The sequence below is a fragment of the Cottoperca gobio genome, chromosome 18, assembly GCF_900634415.1.
Source record: "Cottoperca gobio chromosome 18, fCotGob3.1, whole genome shotgun sequence".
Lineage (NCBI taxonomy): Eukaryota > Metazoa > Chordata > Actinopteri > Perciformes > Bovichtidae > Cottoperca > Cottoperca gobio.
Window position 1 is genome coordinate 11,736,409 of NC_041372.1, and position 16,775 is coordinate 11,753,183.

The following is a 16,775-nucleotide window of genomic DNA, read 5'->3' on the forward strand; positions in this document are numbered from 1 at the left end:
GAAGGCCTTTTCTTTCAAAAAACATCTCTGTTCCCTTCCCTTCCCATTTAGCCACTCCCTTCCCCATAATTAGTGGTCATCACTGCCGCTGAAGGAGAATAGTGCTCTTTAAGCACAACCTGTCTTTGCCTGACACCTTTATGTTTTGCCGAGCATATAGCAATTGTCGCCTTTGTGCGCAGCGGCCTCCATTTACCGGACAGGCGCACAATGGGCCGCCTCGCAGGGGTCCTTACCTGTGAAAAGGACCCCCAACTGTTCACACATCCCCCCCCCCTTTACTCTCAATTCATGGTAAAAGACCCCCCTGCGCTGAATGCCTCTTGTATGCACTACTATTTGTCTGTTTTCATGTGTTTTGAAAACACCAACCATTCACACCTCTCCTCTGTGATGCATGGTGGTATAATGACGCAGGGCCTCAAAACAGGAAACAATTTGCTTTTTTGTGTGTGTGTGTGTGTGTGTGTGTCTTTGTCTCTTTGTGTGCTTGTGTCTGTGTGTTTGTGTGTATGAAATAATTGTGCTAATTGCTGTGTGAAAATTGCTCTCCACCGAAGGGAGACCCGAGATTAGAGCGGTGTAATTTGCAGCGAGGAGCCTCGCGCTGCCGTGTGCTGACACAGAGCTCACTAAAACCTGCCGCTTCAGTCACAGTGAAAACACAGAGACGAGTTCCTGCTTTCTGATCACCAACCTGCTCTCATAGCGTGTCTGCAATCTGTCAGAGACACAGTTTATGAATCCAATATGATCAGAATACACAGGGATCGGGCCTTTTGTATTGTTTCTGCCAATGAAAGCTTCCAATTACACGTTTTATTTAAAGGTTTCTGATTCAAAATGATAAAAGAAATCTTTGAGTATGTGTCTGTATGTCTTTCACGTGTCGTCTGCTGTACGGGAGAACAAACTAGTTTGTGTATTAATAACATTCTTTATAATCTAATTGATCAATACCCACATTTTACCCGCTATATGCAATATTAAAAGTCACACAAGCTCATGCGAAAGAACAAAATGTTTGTTTACAGCACTCTGCTTATTTATCAGCTCTAAGCTACAATTATTAACTACAGCCGGTGTATTTATTTTGTCACCACGTAGAAGAAAGAATCTTATTAATTCTTCTTACACGCCACTTATCATAATGTGGGAAAGACGATGCTTTGTCTCGCAGCTAAATCATCCTGTTTGTTACTATTTTACAATGAAGCCGATGAGTAGATCCAAGTAATTGTTCACTCGAACACCAGTTTAAAAAACACTTTCTCTGCGTCGTGACGACCTCCCGGGGGAGGAAATTAACAACCAGCCGTTCAGATCTCACTTTATTTCCCTCTAATCGTGGCTCCGTGTCATTAATGGGTTCATTTTTTTCCCAGTTTCGTAGAAGCAGTGAATCATAAAGATGTGTTCAAGATGTCACAAGGTGAATTCGGTTTGTCTTAGATGTTGGTGCAGCAGAAGGCGGCCGACAGCGAGAGCGTGATGCTGACACAGAGCTCAGAGACGGGCCTGCAGCTGCAGCAGGCGCTGGAGCAAATCTCCAACATCAGCACGGCGCTGTGTGACATACAGCGCTATTACCAGGACCAGGTGTGTGTGTGTGTGTGTGTGTGTGTGTGTGTAGATGTGATAAAAGAGTCATACTAGAGTGAAATGGTCTTTGTATGTTCTTCATCATGTCTCCTGTTTCTGGTGACACAGAGTCAGAGCGGCGTCCTCTCTGAGCTGCAGAACCTCAGAGGAGAGCTGCAGAAGAGCGAGGAGGAGAGGAAGGCCTTGGAGACCCAGCTGTCTGAAGCTAACGGCGCGGTCACACAGCTCCAGGATGAAGGTAGCCGCGAGGGGGAGAAAACATTTCTGAGCAAACATGCTTAAAGGCACAAAACAGTCAGAAGTCAAACTGGAAGTGGAATCTCCTCCACTGGCTTCTAGCCCACATGTCAGTTCTTCTAATGTGTGTTTGATGTTCAATTAGCTCGCTGCACAGATTTGGATTTCCCTCCTCGCGAGATAGTGTGAGCATATTTACACTGTGTGCTCAAATGCTCCGTGGCTGATTCATCTGGTCGTTGCTTGTTAGAAACTGTTATTTTCTAAAAATACGTTCCTCGGCTGCCCTCGCGTGATAAGAGATCTGCTCTTTGCTCACCTCGAAGTAGGGCGCAGATCATAGTGAAGATGGCAGAGCAGCAAAGGGCAGCCGGGTCTACGTCATCAAAACGTGGCTACGTAACACACAGCTCGTTGGTTTCACTTTGAAAGGTCAGCGGCAACTTAAGTCGAAGTTGAAATGTTTTGCAGAGCAGTGTTAGCGCTGAGCGTGTGAGGCAGCTTGTGTTCTTCTCTCTGATCAGGCCGGTGTTTCACGTGGATCAATATCACCTTCTCTTAGCTTATGATACTGATGATCGAAGGAAATGTCTTCCTTTTGTAGTGAAACAGTTACAAGATACGCGGAAGAGCGAGGATGATGCTGTTGAACCAGAGGAGAAAGCCACTCTTGCTCCACCGCCTCCTCCTCCTCCTCCTCCTCCTCCTCCTCCTCCTCCTCCCACATCTGTCACCAAGTATGAACGGTCAGCATTATTGTTCACACACTGTATCGGAGGCTTTTTACACCCTGGTGTGCTTATAAATGATGAATTGTTGCACCAGTTAACCACGTATGACGATTTGACCCCCGTGACCTCTCTCTGTGCCAAGTTCACTGGATTTGCTGAGAAGCAGGAGAAAAGAAAGAGCCGGTAAAGCTGATCCAAACCGTGAGTCTCACCCTTTCATTCAAGCTCACCGTCCTAAAGGGCTACCACAGTTTATAGCATGTGATCCACCTCTAATCTTTAAGAAGCAGCCCCCTCGCTGGACATGAAGACGAGAGCGGTGGATGAAATGATGGAGAGAATAAAGAACGGCATCATCCTGAGGCCCGTCAAGAGAATACAGGTACAAAGACTTTTTACATTTGTCTGTTTGTTTACTTTCACAATAGAGTGGCATTTATATGACCTGTATTAAACACTAACCTCTGACTTCTCGGCTCGCAGGAGGACGAAAGCGCATGGAAGGTCAGTTATCCTCATAAACCCGCGTGTTACTTTTTAAAAATGTTTTTTATTATAAAGCAGTCGAGACAAGAGTTCCAACATATTCCCAAATGTTCTTGCAGGACCAGAGGAGTGAAAACAGAAAGTCAGCTATCCTGGAGATGAAAGGAATGCTGGTACTGTACTCGAACTCACACGGGTGTCTAAACGGCAGCTCAAGCCACTTTTCAAATTCATTTTTGACCCCCCTTCTACACACCAGGACAACATGAAGCGTCAGCAGCTCCGCAGAGGAACATCCAGGCGAGGAATGGGGCAAACTGTTGGGGAAGCAGAGCTGCTGCAGGTGCTGCAGAGGAGGAGGAGAGCGATCGGGGAGAACCAGGGTAGGCTGTGCTGTCACTCAGAATGGTGCTGTCTCTTTGTCCTTTATTTTTGACTTTTGGTTTATATTAGTACCAGTTTATGTAGCCTCTTGTGTGTCCATATTCGTGGTCAAATATGTGTTTATGTTCAACATTTGATCTGCAGCCTCTGCAATATTTATAATCAGTGCTTTATCATATCACTGTGGCCGGCCGCATCCTTCTTTTCTCATTGTTTGGTTTTGGGCTTAACTTAAGCCAGATCCACAGTGTGTCCCAGCAGCAGGAGATGATCCCTGGGCAGGCGAGAGCAGCAGGGCCCCCGTGCTCCGCAGGCTGAAACAGAACAGAGAGAAGAGAGACTCTCGCATCCGAGCATCAGCGCAGATCATCAGCCAAGAAACCTGAGAGCAGCTACAGGAGGTCTTATTGTCATCGCTGTTTTATACCATGATGAGTTTGTTGACTAAACTGCAATAAAAACAAGGAACCAGCAGAAAAGAACAAAGAAAAGCATTCTTTCCAAATGCCGTTTAACCCAGGCCTGCTTCAAATAGCCCGTACTTGTTGCGTGTCAAAGGGAATGAAACTCATCGAGCCGTGTTTAATGTCCAACATCGTTCTTTTTGGGTGCCTGGGTTTCGGCTGATCTAAGTGCAAGTATTCTACGGAATATAGATGAAGATAAAAAACACTTTATCATACGAATGCCCTTACCCACTTCTCTCCCGAGGTGTCTCTCTTAAAGCCCGATCCAGCAGAAGGCTGGAGGCTGCGATTTATTTAGGCACATTAAAGCTCTCACACCCGGAGCCCAGAGGTGTCGTTGAGATAAGAGCCTCAGGTGATCTGGCCGCTTCCTCCTGAAAGTATCTTTAATGGCGGTTGGTCGCCTTTTGTTTTCTCACCTCCACACAGATACTGCATATATGTGTGCATGCATGCATGAATGAATACATACGCCACACCCTCACAGCACACTATCTGCCTTTGTTAAAAGCATTTTAAAAGATGAAATTACTCTCACCTTTGACTCTGACACCATTTTAGTGTCTTCACACTGTTTCACATTATATATTTACTTTATTTAGCTCTTTTTACTAGAGGGGGGGGGGTCTACCTTTTCACTCCCCAGCATACATTTTTTATTGTTTCCCTCCTCAGTCTCAAAGGTGTTGACTTTTGGGATGCAGTAATGTTTTCTGCCCCCTCAGTGTTATTGAATCAATGCACATGAAAGCCAGAGTGTGTGTGTGTGTGTGTGTGTGTGTGTGTGTGTGTGTGTGTGTGTGTGTGTGAGAAATAGCAGGAGATGTAATGAGGGCGAGACAGGAGGTTCTGAAACTGATCCTCTACATTGGAGGATACTGATACAAATAGAAAAGACGTGTTAACGAGAAACCATCTTTAACACCCAGGCTGTACATCTTTAAAATATTAAAGTGGTGTTCCTACAAGTGTGTTTCCTCGGTTAATGAACAGAAGAAAAGAAGCATTTTTGTATCTATGACCTTTATTAAAGGTACAATTCCTATAACAAATGTGACCATATTGAAGGCCCAGAAGGAAACACCTCATTTCACCAGTGAAGACGTAGATGTGGGGGGACATCTCATGCTCGTGTTCAGTTCATACTTGTATTTTGGGTCATTACGAGAACATGTTTACATGCTTCAATGTTAAAAAAAACATTATTTGTCTCATACTGTCTGTATGAATATACCTGTATTCACCTGCTGTCTGAAAAACACCTGACTCTTTAAGACCATGACACACCGTCAGCCAATGTCTTCGTTAGCATCTGTCGGCCTGCAGTGTTTCCTGCACCGTTGGCACTATCAGCACTTGTCGATTCAGCATGTTGATTGCTGGGGGGCAAGAGAAATCATTCTGATTGGCTTTTCAGCTTAAGTAAATCAGTGCACGGGAAGACAAAGGAAAGTGCTTTGTTTCTTTTTCTATCATCTGATTGTGTTGTGTGTATTTAGTTTAATCAGTATTATTGAACATTTGTAAATATAGAACGACTGTGCTCTGCATGTTTTTTATTTTACCAATAAAAAGTTCAGTCAATTACCATTTAATTTAATCAGGAGCCAAGAGACTGCAGTTCTCCTCCAGCCACAGGTGGCGCTACACCCAAAACAAACCCCCCCCCCCCCCTCCTTGAGACAGGGCCCTTCTTCTCTGCTATCCTCAGCCTGCTGGAAACACAGGGGCAGGAACTTTGACCGGTTAGCAGCCTAGCTAGCTGTTTTCTGTATTATTTTCATATTTGTGTGTGTTGTTTCACATGCAGAGAGATGTGGTTTATTTATTTACTCAGCTGGCTGTCGTTAGTCATCCAGATATCCTTCGTCACTCTAGCAATAGGTAAGTGCATGCTGAGAAATCCCTGCAAGTGCTAGCTAGCTAATATTAGCTTGCTAATGCTAGCGGACCAAGTTGCACTATTTAACGTTAACGGGGATCCGTTTCACAAAACGGCGACTGTTTTAGCACTGCCTAATGTGTAAATAATACAATGCAAGTACGAAGTGTGATCCTACCTCATGCATAAAGAAGTTACGTGTGTTCGTTTACCGAAGAGCTGTTAGCATCTTTAGCTAGCACAGGAAGTTATGTGAAACGAATACAAGATGAGATTTACTTTTCAAAAGTGACAACAGCACATGTTTTCAGACTGTATTCCGTTAAGTTAAAGTGTAATAATGTATTATTGTTACATCTTGACATCATGTTTAAGTTAGTCTTCTTGGGACAAGGGGAACTTCTGCTGGATATTTATGCTAATAGTTAGCTAGCGTTGAGCTTTCTCTTTCTTCAGCCTTTAAAGTAATCAATCAATCGATGCCTGAGCATAGTGTGGGCATAATGTCTGGTATGCACTAACTATTAAGTAAAGTAGCACCCATCAGCAGTCTTCAGTGGGAAGGTTAGCATGTAAGCTAATACGAGCCAGCTTAAAATCTAACTAGCATTGGGGTGTGTTCGTTTGTTTACATTAGATGACAAGTTCACTACCTACCATGCTTCCCACCTGCCTACCACACGAAGTGTCAACAATATGTTGAGTTTGCGGCAAAACCTTTATAGGAAACTTCTGTCCACGTTGCCAGTTATCTACCTGGCCACGTAATAAACACACACACACACACACACACACACACACACACACCTGCTGCAGCTGTCAGGTGTGGCTGCTGACTGTCACACTGTTAGTGTCAGTCAGCCTAAAACACATCATAATAAATAAATGTTTGCAATAACCAATGTATGATCATTAAAACAGCCCACCTGCTTTCTCAGTGAGTGAGACACTTACTCACAACCTGGCAACTCTTATTAATGACTTATAACTGATCTGAAAAGCATTAGCAAGTGAACCTTTTGTAACATACGTGATTCCTTATTAGAAAGTGGTACAGACCTGATTTATTATCAATAACTGCCTTACTTAACGGCTTTACTTCCGGCTGTCATAAGCTGCTTTGTTACATTGCAACAGTGTCGCACTGTAATCAAAACTAGGTGAAAGAGCAGCACAACCCGTGAGAGCCTTCACCCCCACTTCCCTCAGTCGATATCATCTTCAGCATCTTCCCACTTTTATCAACCGATGCAATTACGGACATACTTTGGCATCACATGCTTCCTCAGATTCTTAGTTTGTTCCCTTTTCTTATTTAGTATGGCCTCATTGTAATCATGATTGTACACTGTGTTTCATGCAGGCAGTGTTCTTATCAGTCGTTTCCTCTGGTAAATCCAGCAAGCAGCGACGATTTTATAAAAAAAATGTCATATCTTATTTATTGTGGTGAGTTGAGAGGAGGAACAAAGTTTACGGCAGGTGAAATATGGAGTTCAAAAGAGCAATGCCGCTTGCTGTCGCTATTCTTCTCTCTCTCTCTCTCTCTTTATTTTGACTCCTTTGGAAAGAGCCTTTTTGCGTGATGAGTCTCTCCGACTCTCCCATGAGCCTCTGCTCTGTGAGCTCTCCCCGGCATACATGTTTTGACGTGCAGTCTTTTTTGGCCTTCATCCCACATGGGCTCAGTAACTGTGGGTCATGTCAGTGTTGCCGACGGGAGTTTGTTAATTCACTGAACTGATACTTTTCTTGCTTTCTGTTCACGAGGGCAGAATATTCAATCTGTGAAATTATCTCCAATAATATAAATCTGTCGGGGACTGGAAGTTGGCCTTGAATCTGTTTAATATTCCTCCAAAGAAAGGTATTGAATGATAGCTTTCTTTGTGTCATTTTGGTAATGGTACCAAATCTCCGGTATTATATTGCAACTCGTTTTAAAAATGTTTCAAACTACAGCAAACCCCGCAGAGTAGACAAAGTGAAAACATCAATAAATATCATCATCTTTAAGATACGCCTTTTATTTTGGAAGATTTGAACCAATAAAAAACATGAAAGCTCTTAAACATGAAACATCTGCCACGTTATGCAGAACAACAGGAGGTGTATTCTGCTCTAACAATCCCAGCGACGAAATTGTCAAATCATATTTTAATTTCTTCTTGAGAGTATAAATGTCTGATATCAGGCACACTGTTTGATACCATCAAATAACATCTTGTCAAAAGAAACTATTTGTTATCGTATTTTGATTAAACTTGTGATCTACACACCTGCTATTAAACGTGGCATAATCTGAAATTGTCTCCAACACACTATCAAAATGAACAAATCAACTTTATTTTTATTTATTTGTGTTGATTTCCAACACGGAAGAATTCTGTCTGTTTGTTTTTTTGGTTGCTTATCACCTTATCTGTGTCTCCACACAGCTGCCGGCCTGTACTACTTGGCCGAACTAATAGAAGAATACACAGTAGCCACAAGTCGAATAATAAAGTACATGATAATGGTGAGTAAGCGTGACGAGTGATAGTATTTTATTCATGTTCTTTCAGAATACACTGTAAGGTTTGCAGTTAACAGCGCCTGTGTTCTGTTTGGGTGAACGTGTCCAGTTCTCGACAGGTGTGCTGGCAGGTCTCTATCTTTTTGAAGGTTTCCCAGTGTTGATGGTGGGAGTCGGCCTCTTCACCAACCTGGTGTACTTCGGCCTCCTGCAGACGTTCCCCTACATACTGCTGAGCTCCCCAAACTTCATCCTCTCCTGTGGTGAGTGTGACACGCATCCTCTGTCTCTTTCTTGTCCTGTTTTACCTTTCCCCCCCCCCCCAAAGAATAATGATCTGTCTCCACTGTGCAGTGTTGGTGGTGGTTAACCATTATATGGCCTTCCAGTTCTTTGCACAAGAGTATTATCCATTCTCGGAGGTAATTCAGTCAGATTCTTTTAAGATACCAAGTCCATGGAAAAGATCTTTCCACCATTCTAATTTCTCCTATACTCGTCTTCTCCTCTTTAACTTGGCATCAAGGTGCTGGCGTACTTCACCGTCTGCTTGTGGGTGATCCCCTTCGGCTTCTTTGTGTCACTGTCAGCGGGGGAAAATGTGCTTCCGTCCACCATGCAACAAGGAGGTGAGCTTTGTTTCCATTCAGCTGGATGTTGTTTTTTGATATCATCATTATCAAAACTGCAACTTCTATTCTTTAAAAAGGTTTATTTATTGAATGTCATACAGACATTCATCCGAAAACCTTAATACCACATTCAGTACAACATATTTATTACTTTCCAGGTGTCGGTACAGAAACAAATTCCCTTTCTTTCTTTCTTCTTTTCTTTTAGACGATGTGGTGTCTAATTACTTCACCAAGGGCAAGAGGGGGAAGAGGTCTGGGATCCTCCTCGTGTTCTCTTTCCTCAAGGAGGCAGTGCTGCCCAGCCGACAGAAAATGTACTGAGGAGCTCAGACTCGGGGGTGCAGCCTCGGGGGTCGGGTGGGTGCGGGGGGGGGGGGGGGGGGGGATGTGTGTGAGTGAGTGTATGTGTTGAAGATTGAGGAAAAGCAGGAAGGACTCTGGAAATGTGTTTCTGGATGGGACTAAAACAAAACAGTAGAAGAAGAAGAAGAAGAAGGACCAATGAACAGAACAGAGCTTCCTGCTGGACGAGCCCACGAGTTTACACACAGGCCATGTTCGTCTCTTTGTTTTTCCGTCTATCTGTACTGACTGCCAACAACATCTACTAGAGACCCCTCTGTGGGGATCTTGTCCGTAGCGCGATGCTTTCTTATTCACATGTTGAGCTTTGGTATTGAAATACTGTGTGTATGTCCAAGGTCTGAAACTAACAACCACCAAAATACCTGTAAGTTTTGACTTGGGAGATAAATAATTATTAATCTTTCTTCTTGAGATGAGATCTGCTGTCATTTGTGTGTTGTAGGACTCACACTTTATCTGATTCAATACAGAAGAGTAGCATTGAGGACAGCCGAGGAGACAAAAGACGGCTAGTTAGAAGAAGGTTGGAGATAAAAAAGGTACTTTCTGGCTAAATCCTGATATCCAAGCTTGAATTTAGGTGTGACGTGTTTTAAAAGGGCAAACCAGCTGCAGGAAAGATGCCACAGAAGTGCTTATTAAGATTAGTTTAAATGAGGAAGTGCAGTCTAAAGTTAAGTTGCGATCGATGGTTTTAATTACAAGTGACATGGAGGGAAATTGGTTAACAAGGGGCACTTTTATAATTGAAACTCCCTTAAATGGAATTGAGCTACAATGGATATCTCCCAGTCTGGATCATTTACATGTGACCTCAGAAACGATGCACTGCATTGAGTCATTCATCACCAGCGCTTTAGTCTGTGGTTTTCTTTTTTTGGACTGTTTTTAACAATTCACAGTAATAACAAACTGATTTTTGTACATTGATCGTTGAGGTAACCTGACGACAAACAAAAGCACTTGTGAAGATCGTACCTGTGCAAAGACTCTTGTGAGCGTACGTGTGTCTGGGACAACAGCTGCTCAAAGTGCTATTAAAGAGACCGAAATTCTTTTTTTACCAATTACGGAGTGCGATTCATTGTAGGCTGGTATGCACACAAATGTATAATAAAAGATTTTGTTGAAATAACTTGCAGGGATAGACTGATCCTCATTTCTAATTCAATCAGGTTCATTCACCCTTTCAATGTTCACATTTGTCCTGTTGTTACGCCCTGTGTGTGTGTGTGTGTGCGTGTGTGTGTGTGTGCGTGTGTACCAGACAGCCTGGCTGGTGTTAAACCAAGTCCCATGTGGCTCGATCACAGTGGGTGCACCAGGTTGAGGCCAGTGTGCACTTTGACCCCCACTGAGGTGTGAAGTAAAGCAAAAAAGACAAAACCCCACACACACACACCTTTAGCTGACAGGCAACAGCTCGCAGTTACACACATGCTGTTGACAAGCCCTCACCTGGATCCCGAGTCAGTTCCCTGGGGGGAGCAGTGAAAGTGCAGGGATTCCTCTGAGACAGGTGACCCAGTTCACTGAGGTTTTCTCACCTTTCACTCACCCCTCCGTTCACCCCGCTTTTGGAGGCGCAGCGTCTGGGGTGTGTGGCATTTTTAATTTTGTCACTTTGAGCTGAAGTCGAGGGGGGGTCAGGATGTTTTGTTAGGGAAGGTCTGCTGTTATGTCCGTAAATACTCTTGATGTGAGATTGCATAGAGGACACTGCCAGACGTCTATACAATATATGATTTCCTACAATAGAATCCTCTAATTCCTATACTTGCATGTTCATTTCCACATCATTTGATAGAAAACTATAAAGACACGTTAATCTATAAAGGCCTCATGTTCTTCCAGCCTGCCACTTAGTTTGGATGCAAAAATCTATGAAAACATTAAATACCTGATGAGTTTTAATACATTTCTTGAACACATCTTCTAATCGAAGCCCTTCCAGTACAGAGTGTGATGGTCAGTAATGTCCAGGCTCCAGCACTTCAGCCAAGTGCATAGCCACCTCTGTCCAGGGGGAGGTGCTCCGCCCCTGGGGGTATCCTCTGTGCTGAACCTCCACAATGTTCTTTGGCTCAAAGTACCGTGGCGAGGCGATCCTGGAAGGGAAGGCTCTGGGGAACAACACCCTCTCGAGGACATCCAGAGGCAGGTCAGGGGCAGGGCGGCGGGTGCTGTCCCACTTGGTGGAGTACTGGGGCTGCCTGCTGCCGTCCCTCCACACCATGACGTTGTTCCGGAGGTCCGGCTCTCTGAGCGGGTTCTCTGGCTGGAGGCCCATGAAGATGGTCCAGGGTCTGGAGGATGAGGCTGGTTGCTTAGTGGGGGTGCTCTTGTCCTCCAGAGCACCTCCTGGCTGGTGTTTCAATGGGTGCTTGGCATGTTTTGGATTAGAACTGAAGCACTGGGTGTGGTACTGGCTCACCAAGACACCGGGGGAGAAATCCTTGAGGAGAGGGAAACCTCTTTTGTTCGCCCACTCTGCCATCTTCTCATCTATAAATGTCTGAAAGTGTGATTTAGTGTCTTAGAAATATGCTGCAAATGTCATTAAAGCAACTAAATATAGTGACTGACCTGCATTAATTAACATTAATCTGAAACTCAGTGGGTACATATCAAGATTAAGATTCTTATATTTCCTGAAGCTGAATACTGATCACATTGTTATGTGTTTTCTTTATGTGAATGTTTCTCTGATTCTGTCACAGTTTGGGGGGGGGGGGGGTTATTTATGTGTTACCCCCTGAATGTTGCATGATTAGATTTCCATAACGTACAAACTGACCTTTTTTTTTAGATTGTCCAGTTTGACCTTATCGACGAGATCACTGTATAACGTTTGACCCAGCTTCCTCTCCTGCATTTCTTTCTGCTTATATGTCTGCCACATGCAGCTTTTCAGATACCTACACACAAACACAAGAAGTCTGTTAAAAGAATCGGACTATTTGAACCGAAGCGCTTTTCATTTTGGTGTTCTTTTACCTTGCTACCTTCCTTCGACACCAGATGCGGGCCAAATCCAGAGGAGTGTGACCCGAGCTGTCCTGGGCCAACACATCTGCCCCGGCCTGCACGAGGATCTCTGTGCAGCGCAGGAGGCCTTCAGAGGCGGCCAGGTGCAGCGGGGTCGCCCCTGAATCTGTGGTACTGGTAATAACAGCTAAAATAGTCATCATCACCACCATTACCTTTGTCATCATATCTCTCACCATCATCTCATTGTAATCATAATTTTACTTTTGGTGTTTTTTTATTCTGAGCTTCTTTTAAAGAAACGCATTACTTTGGTAATCCAGCTGACAGAATTTATAAATAAATGAAAAACAAATGCAGCTGCCTGAACTGCACAAAGCAATTATTCACAAACTAGGGCCCCTACACGTTGATGTCGGCCCCGTGCTCCAGCAGGTACATGAGGCACGAGGAGGTGTTGGGTGAGCTCCGGGAGGACAGGACCATATGTAAAGGCCGGCGACCCTGGAGCTCGCTGCTGTTGATCCCTTCTTGCCTGGACTCCACCAGGAGCTGAACAGTAGCCAGCTGGCCGTAAAGGCAGGCCATGTGGAGCACTGGCAGATCCTGCAGGATGAAAACACAAGTTAAGCAGGCAGTTATGTATGCAAACATAATGACGTGGCCTACTGGGATAGTTAAATGCAGTGTTTCCTGTTATGACAAGCAACGGAAGGTGCACATGTTGGAAATGTAGTACATTTAGTAAGGTGCTGTTCAAGTTCATTTTTAAGGTACTGGCAATTTATTAGATTACTCCCATTTTGTGAAAGTGTGTGAGCTTTCTTTGTGTATATGTATGTAGTAGTATTTGTTCTTAAGTAAATGGTTGGAGTGGGCTACTATATTCCATCACTGCACTACTATATCTGTCACCATACTGTAATGTTATTGATCCTACCTGTCTGTTTCCACTGCCATCCAGATCCAGCGTCTCTGGGGTTTCCACAGCTGGAAACATGAGCCCATCTGGGGGAGCTCTGCTGGTACGTTTCCTGCAAAATGAAGCCATACAGAAACTACTGTCGTAAATGCTAAGCTAGCAATATCATAAGGCACATTACATATTAAGATAACTTGCACTAAATGAAACCAAGGTGGGGATTTTCGGCGAGTGAATACAGTCTTGTAACGTAAACAAATGGCCGGAATAACAAAGTAAAGCACTCAAAGCAGCTAGCTTGACTAATGTATAGTAGTAAACTTAAATGCAGAAACATAATCTAGATATTTTTGACGTTATTTACCCATTTCTACATCTCCCTCGTCTCTGTTTTCCGGGTTTGTTGACCGGTTCCATGGTTTCCGTGGAAACGTGGTAACCAGGAAGCGAACCTTGATTTACCCAAATATCTTCCGCTTTACTGAGTTACATCTTTTCACCAACTTCTGTCCTGATCATACTTCATATCCATTAATTTCAGAGTTAACAGCTTTAAATACCAGTTTCCATAATGCCACTTTTGTTTAAAATAAATAATAAACTCTTTTCTGTAGCCTAAATGCTCGGGATATTTATTTTTAGCCACAAGATTGATTTTGATGCTTTTTTTTGTAATATTATTTTCAACTTTTACTGAGTTATTCACAGTTATTTTAACCTTTTAAGTGTCTTTTGTTTTTAAATAGATGGTTTTAATCTGAGGCACGCAATGGGTTGACGTCAAGTGCCTGGAGTGTGGGAAAACAGCAATGCGCATGCCCAACACTGATTTCCTGTTGCCCTGCTGCAATTTGATTGGCTGTTAGCCAAATCCGTTAATCGTGATTAGCTCGTAGTTGGCAGACGTTAGTTAGCATTCATAGTCGTAACTTGAACGATTTGGATCATATTCTACAGCACAAATCTGAAAGTCTGTTTAAAAATAATAATAATTAAGATTAAACACCTCGGTACCCACCAGCCACAAGATATTAGTATAAACCAAACCGACAAAATAATCATATTGAACCTGGAGTGGCTAACTGCTAGCTTGTTTTAGGGCACGGTTACGGCGGTTTGACAACGCATACACAACAGCAAATTGAGGATTACAGGTATGCGTTAATTGATTAATCACCTGTGTTATTATGTAATATTTTATACTGTAATTTTCTGTTTTTTCATCTGTCCAAAAACGCCACTGAAATGCCTATATCATTCTTTTAAAGACCACCATATTTAGTACTTGGTATAATATACAGTAAACAAGCGAGGACTTTATTGTAAGGACATATATGTTTGTTTGATAATCTGATAAGTAAAGCCTATTAAGGGAAGATTTCTTGGTTGTGTACAGTTATAAAAGCACCTACCATACTGTTTATTTAGTGTCCACTTTCTGTCCATTTCTTCTCCTTTTCTATCTCTTTAAAACATGTAGAATTTAATGTTAAAGCGTTTAAAACAAGTGAAATCCCTTTTAATCTCACTTTTGACAAAGTAATTGAGCAAGCAGTGGCTCCAGATGCTCAAATCAGAAGATAAAGTGGAAAGAAGCTCAGAAACCGAAGGGACAGCCACATGATATAAGACTACTTTAATGCAGCAGCCACACTCATGTGTCACAGATTCAGCCTCATCAGCATGCAATTGTTAGCTGTTCCATCTCTTTAATAAAAAGTGAAAATAAAAGCCCACCTCATACAGCATATTCATCAACACCTGTTGGTCTTAGTCAATGTAATAGCTTGTGATAGATTCGGGCAGATGTGTGGCTGCAGGCATAGCAGAAATGGATACTTCCATCCTCCCATTCCTGGTGTGTTTGTATTGACGTTGCATTAGGTTTAGTTCATACTTGGCCTGAGTAAAGCAAATCAATCCTGCCAATACTGTGGAGGCCTCAGAGTTCCCGTTTGTTCCACTGCAACCCGGGCCTGCCACCACGCGTGGGGCCGATATAAATTAACAGTTATATTCTCTATGTCTCTGTGGGGCAAGGGGTCGATAGGCTCATCAGGCTGCAGGCCTCTCTGATCACTGATATTGACCACTTTACCCCTGACTGTACTGATCGTAAGCACATGTGTTCAGTGGAGAACTGTGTGTCATGGTAGAGATACTATAATTTGGGTTTAGCCAGAATTTACGGGATTCAAGAGATCAGAATCACCAGACTCACTTAAATCTACTTTATCACGGGTTTAAGGTTGTTACGTTTTTGGTTTCCTTGTTTTATTTTTCTCATATATTTGCTCAATTTTCTGTGAAATGGTAAATCCTAAAGAGACAGAAAGTGTTGCTAAAATGTACCCATTGTATCACCTTCATCCTCGTCACAATGACAGTACATTTTTCTTTATTTTGTCAAATGCTTTAACCTCAAGGTCACTAGCTTTTTCACACATTTTCACTCTTTGCTATCAAAACCATAATCCCCCAACTCCCCTTAACTGGCTTAAAACATAATGTATGCAGCTTTTGTTTTTCATTTGTCTTTCATTTGTGATGTCCCCCTTTTTTATTGTCATTCTCTGTCTCTCAAAGCTTTGGAGGTCCAGTGGAGGGTCAAGGACGGGCCATGAACCCTTGGCTTCCTGCTCTGAGCCCCCAACCCCCCAGAGGCTATGCCTTTATCACAACATGGCCACACTGCTACTTCGATGACAAATCCATGCCTGTGTACAGAAAGAGTGAGTAAGTGAACCGTGTGTGTGTGTGTGTGTGTGTTTATGTGCACATAAATGTGTATAGGGGTTAATATTAAGAGCATGGCCCCGCTGCGGCCTCAGCAGCTTCTTTCGACCTCGGTCACATGTTGTGGAGGCTGTAGCCTTCAGTGTAGAGCTCTTTCATGTTTGACTTTCAGCACAAGTCCCTGGACGACGACCCCCGACATGACCTCTTTTCTCTGACAGTTGAGTGTGAATGTGTGTTTTATTGTCCATGTACTGTCAAATGCAGTCTGTCTATGAGAGTGCATGTGCCTTAAAATCTTAAAAGCTTTGTTTGTTTTTTTAATTAATCTTTTTCAATGCTCCCGGGGAAATTATTTTACATAACAAAATGCATATATCCGGTCAAGTACTAAAGAAAAAGGTTTAAAACAAAATGAAAAGATGGTTGAAGGTCATTAGTTATATCCATTTCCTGGGATAAACACTGGTTTTAGGTTACAGACACACAGCACTTCCATACATATAACACAACATACATGTAGATAAATATTCAAACATACATACTTGTATATATATTTTATTATAAAGCACTTTGTAACTTTGTTTTTGAAAGGTGCTATATAAATAATGTTATTATTATACATGGATACATGAGACACAATTCCATCTTCTTTAGCAAACTTTGCAAAAAATGAAGATTACAGCAACTTGACTCTAAATTCAAAGATGTAACTTGCAAATGTACCTCTCCAGCGCTGAAATGCTCATTGCATCAAAAAAATACAACGTAAAGTGTGTGTGTGTGAGGGTGTGTGTGTGCTGCGAGTGCATTAGCTACAGCAC

At 42.9% G+C, this 16,775-nt stretch overlaps 4 protein-coding genes across 8 annotated transcripts in view; 3 read left to right on the forward strand and 1 right to left on the reverse strand.

Annotated features, from left to right (window-relative positions):
- vax2 (ventral anterior homeobox 2) overlaps nt 1-1,615 on the forward strand; it is a 24,409-nt gene extending 22,794 nt beyond the window's left edge. The window contains exon 5 of the transcript XR_003834016.1: nt 1,600-1,615. The gene's annotated coding sequence lies outside the window, so the exon portion shown is untranslated. The remainder of the gene's footprint in view (nt 1-1,599) is intronic.
- shtn2 (shootin 2) lies at nt 150-5,491 on the forward strand. Of its 4 annotated transcripts, none has more exons than XM_029454564.1 (9): nt 150-1,599; nt 1,711-1,840; nt 2,444-2,576; nt 2,713-2,771; nt 2,855-2,952; nt 3,054-3,074; nt 3,176-3,229; nt 3,316-3,439; nt 3,677-5,491. In XM_029454564.1, the coding sequence occupies exons 1-9, from the start codon at nt 1,453-1,455 to the stop codon at nt 3,709-3,711; spliced, it is 801 nt and encodes a 266-aa protein (XP_029310424.1). In that variant the 5' UTR covers nt 150-1,452; the 3' UTR covers nt 3,712-5,491. The 4 variants fall into 4 exon arrangements, with proteins under 4 accessions (XP_029310424.1, XP_029310423.1, XP_029310422.1 ...); XM_029454563.1 differs by having other exon boundaries at nt 523-1,599; nt 2,861-2,952; nt 3,681-5,491; XM_029454562.1 differs by having other exon boundaries at nt 524-1,599; nt 2,858-2,952; nt 3,681-5,491.
- A 100-nt stretch (nt 5,492-5,591) lies between these two features.
- On the forward strand, nt 5,592-10,440 carry tex261 (testis expressed 261). Its single transcript, XM_029454566.1, has 6 exons — nt 5,592-5,791; nt 8,228-8,307; nt 8,414-8,567; nt 8,659-8,726; nt 8,831-8,933; nt 9,145-10,440. Exons 1-6 carry the CDS (start codon nt 5,722-5,724, stop codon nt 9,258-9,260), a joined length of 591 nt encoding a protein of 196 aa, XP_029310426.1. The 5' UTR covers nt 5,592-5,721; the 3' UTR covers nt 9,261-10,440.
- Nucleotides 10,192-15,073, reverse strand: ankrd53 (ankyrin repeat domain 53). Of its 2 annotated transcripts, none has more exons than XM_029454558.1 (6): nt 14,953-15,073; nt 13,234-13,327; nt 12,700-12,899; nt 12,303-12,467; nt 12,103-12,223; nt 10,192-11,820 (listed from the first exon to the last, which is right to left on the reverse strand). In XM_029454558.1, exons 1-6 carry the CDS (start codon nt 14,955-14,957, stop codon nt 11,275-11,277), a joined length of 1,131 nt encoding a protein of 376 aa, XP_029310418.1. In that variant the 5' UTR covers nt 14,958-15,073; the 3' UTR covers nt 10,192-11,274. The 2 variants fall into 2 exon arrangements, with proteins under 2 accessions (XP_029310418.1, XP_029310417.1); XM_029454557.1 differs by lacking the exon at nt 14,953-15,073 and adding an exon at nt 13,580-13,700.
- Between the last annotated feature and the right edge of the window lie 1,702 nt (nt 15,074-16,775).